We start from the raw sequence: 3,626 nt of genomic DNA, 5'->3' as shown, positions 1-3,626 counted from the left end.
GGCGGGGGGGAATTCGGCTTGTGGGGGAGATTTGGGGACGTGTCAAAATGTCACCGGTCGCGATAATGTCCCCGATGGGGGGAGGGCTGTCTCCCCAGAGGGGCGGTAAGACCTCCCCGCTGCATCGCTCAAAGCGCTGCTCAACCACTTCAGGATGAATAATAAATCTTTAAAGCACAGAAAAAGAAGCCATCACCTCATGGGTTTAATACAGGCTTTATTCTGAAATCAAATTAATTATTTTTAAAAATTTTTTTCCCCCAGAAAACTGGAAAGGGTGGTTGTTGGGAACGTGAACTTGAGGCAGATTTCATCGTGTGTGACGAAAAGTAGATAAATTGTTGGTAGTGGTAATAAAACAGTCCTGTCTGTCATCCGGCGACTGACGGGGCGGCTGCGCTTCGTATTTCAACTCAGATGAGATACTCCGAGACAACGTCAGTATATTTTTCTTTCATTAAGTTACCTTTTTCCACGGCGTTTCACTTCTGCTGCCATCTAGTCAACCCATCGGGGTGTCTCCTAAACCCAGTATTTTTGGTATTTTGGACACATTTGGATTTTTATGAAATATTCTTGATGATAACTTAAAGTAGATATTTTTTTCCAAAGGAAAAGGCACAGTGGCATTTTATGCTATGCACCAGAAGGAATGCCCTAATAAAGGTAAATATGGTAGAAACCAACCTCATCCTATTCTGGAAAGCACAGAAATATGAGCATTTGGAATGCAAATACACTTTCTAAAACTGCATAAAAATAAGAATTTCAAGTATGAATGCCTCACATTAGGGCTTTTTTTCTTCCCATTTCCTGTACTTTATTAGTCAGGAATGATATGGCTGACCCTAGTGAAAAATAAGGCTTATGTTTTCTACAGTGGTTTTCCTGAAAACACCATCAAACCAGCAAGACAGAAAGATATGCATAGATTCCGGAGCTCCAGATTAAGACGCTACCAATCCATAACAGCGTTTTATGTTTTTAATATTCAAAGTATTGGATGCAGACATTAATTAATGTTCCTGATATTTATTAATCTTGGGAAGACAAATAAGCATGAAGAACTAAACCAGAAAATCATAAAGTGAGAATTATTTCAGGTGTAGGTCATTAAGGCTCTCCCTTGAAACTTTTCACGCTGCTACAAAGATGTGAACGACTCGAGTGATTCTCCTTTTCCTTCTGCCTCTCGCCTCAGTGCTATTTCAGCTGAGATCCCCACAAGCGTGGGTGCAGACTGAAGCTGTGTATGAAATTAAAAAAGCATGGCATTATTTAAGCTGAGAGGCCCTTCAAATCATGTTTATACAGCAGCCGAGGGGAGAGTTTTGCACGCTCAGCACTTCTGAAAACTAAGCGCTCCGCAATTTTTCGCCTATATAGCATTTTTTGAGAAAATGAATGGAGGAATCAACATGTTCTCATTTCGGCATAGATTTTTGATTGGTCTGTACTTAAGCTAATAGCATAACTATTTATTTGGTATAAATATGACATTCTCAACTGAAGATTGCTTTTGCAATCCATGGGAGGAGTCTTGAAGCAAAACACTGGGAAAAAGAATTCAATTGCAGAAATAATATTTGAACAGGGCCAGAAAGATTGTGCGTGACCGAAGTTATTGAACACTTCCATATTTGCTGTTAATGCAGCAAAAGCTTCTGGAAAACATATAGCATAAAGAAACTATAATCACGAGAGAAAGGAGGAAAGGGCAGGTGTCAGCAGGTTCCAGGTAACAAATGGAACGCAAAAGTACATGACTACCTGAGGCCCCGGCCTTCCGATGCGTCATGCCGTGCACGTCCTATCGGTATCAGGTCAAATTTCATACAGAGTGCAAGAGCTTGATTACTCTTTCAGAATTCAGTTTAGGAAACAGAGCTTTCAGGTCCCCTATTCTCAGATCACTTGCACTCGGTAAAATTCACGAGGCATTGCTGGTTGGACAGTTGTGTTACAAGAAGCCATTCTTGCTAGATTTCCCAAACTTTCCCGTTGATTAGGAGTTCTGCATGTGGAACACTTACAGGAAGAGGCTCCAGCTGCCAGTGCCAAAATCGCTGGTTTTAAAAGTCCTTCCACTCACCCTCAGATTGCTGAGCAAGGACTGGAAGACAAAGAATAGCAGTGAGATAGCAGCACAGGGACCGAAGGGAAAAATCAATAGAAGACAGGAGAGGGGGAAGGAAGGAAGGAAGAGAAGATAAATTAAAAGTTGCTGCAAAGTAAAGGAAAGTGCAAACAGCAGACCGTGCAAAGATAGGTCAGGAGGATCCAACATTCAGATTCAGCATTTAACCAAAGTGATTGTAAAAGTAGTCGTTAGCTTGCAAACGGGAAGAAAGGTAATACACAGAAACTGCATATTCCGACACCACAGACAATGCGAGAGTGGCAAAACGTAGGTGAGAGAGACCACATACATGTTCCTGGAAGAGCTGTGTAATCTTGAGGAGCCGGCTGGGACTATGGATTGAACCGCAGCACGTCCTCCCTCACATGTGGGAAAATACACGGTTGTGGCAGGAGAGGTAACAGCATTTTCTGTACGCTTTAGCGTGCCAACGCTGCCGCAAACCAGGACGTTGATGTCTGATCAACTACCATGATATAACAAAAATACCCAAAACAACAATTGCAAAGTGCCAGTCATCATTTCCATTCATGAGCGTTGTCCATAGCGAAAATACAGAATTGACACGCTCACCTAATTGAATTTTAGGAGTTAGGATGCCATCTTGTGACCAGCTGATGAATTACAGAACTTTCTTGGCTTAATTTCTTACATATCTCCTTGTCAAGACTTTATCAAAATATGAAAGACTCTGCAATATAAGATAGGGTCTAAATTTAAAATGCTAAGTACAATACCTGCTCTTCTAATTAATTTTTTTATGCTGGCCTTCTTATTCTGTATGTTTTGATGATTTGATTAAAAGCACTGGAAAAAATAAAAATAAATTAAAAAAAAAAACTATAGAAAATGCAAGTGTTCATCTCGGGAATGAACGCAGATGAACTGTTCCTCAAGAACTGTTCTTTTTCCTCTAAAAATCATAGAATGGTTTAGGTTGGAAGGGACCTTGAAGATCATCGAGTTCTAACCCCCCTGCCCTGGGCAGGGACAAAAATGCCACTGAAACCTCAAGATGGTAATGAAGACAAATTCAGGTTCCCTTTGCCATTGTGAATCTGTCATATTGGCACAGATGCTGGAAAAAAATGACACTCCACAGGTATTTGCATCAGCAAAATAAAAGATAATGGTTTAACAGATGAAGAGAGGGCAGCTCTGGCAGAAAGTTGGTCACCTTGGCCGCCACCAGGAGGACTTTACCAGTTTTAAGTCACACCGAGATGTCGGGATCAGGCAAGGTGACGCTTCACATCACTGGGAAACGCCACACAGAGACACTCGACTCGTCCCTCTCTCTGTACCACTGCGCCGCCGGGTGACCGTCCCCAGCCGGGCTCACCGCCCCTCGGGAAGGCCTCTCCCGCCAACCGGAGTGTCACAGCGGTGCTGCGGGACGGCGACCGTCACTTTTTACCTCACGGAAACCGTTATTTTAAACCCAACAAGGCCTCGTAGAGACTTAACGCAACTCTCGGAGATGGCC

General features: G+C 42.6%; 1 protein-coding gene across 1 annotated transcript in view; it reads left to right on the top strand.

The window, feature by feature from the left end:
• Positions 1-65: 65 nt before the first annotated feature.
• Positions 66-3,626, top strand: part of EIF3B (eukaryotic translation initiation factor 3, subunit B) — a 23,679-nt gene continuing 20,118 nt past the window's right edge. The window contains exon 1 of the mRNA XM_009886039.1: positions 66-105. Within this exon, the coding sequence (XP_009884341.1) occupies positions 66-105 (40 nt within the window). The remainder of the gene's footprint in view (positions 106-3,626) is intronic.

Source organism: Charadrius vociferus, unplaced genomic scaffold (genome assembly GCF_000708025.1).
Source record: "Charadrius vociferus isolate BGI_N301 unplaced genomic scaffold, ASM70802v2 scaffold430, whole genome shotgun sequence".
Taxonomy (NCBI): domain Eukaryota; kingdom Metazoa; phylum Chordata; class Aves; order Charadriiformes; family Charadriidae; genus Charadrius; species Charadrius vociferus.
Note: the sequence above shows the minus strand (reverse complement) of the source record. Positions and strands in the feature narration are given on the sequence as shown.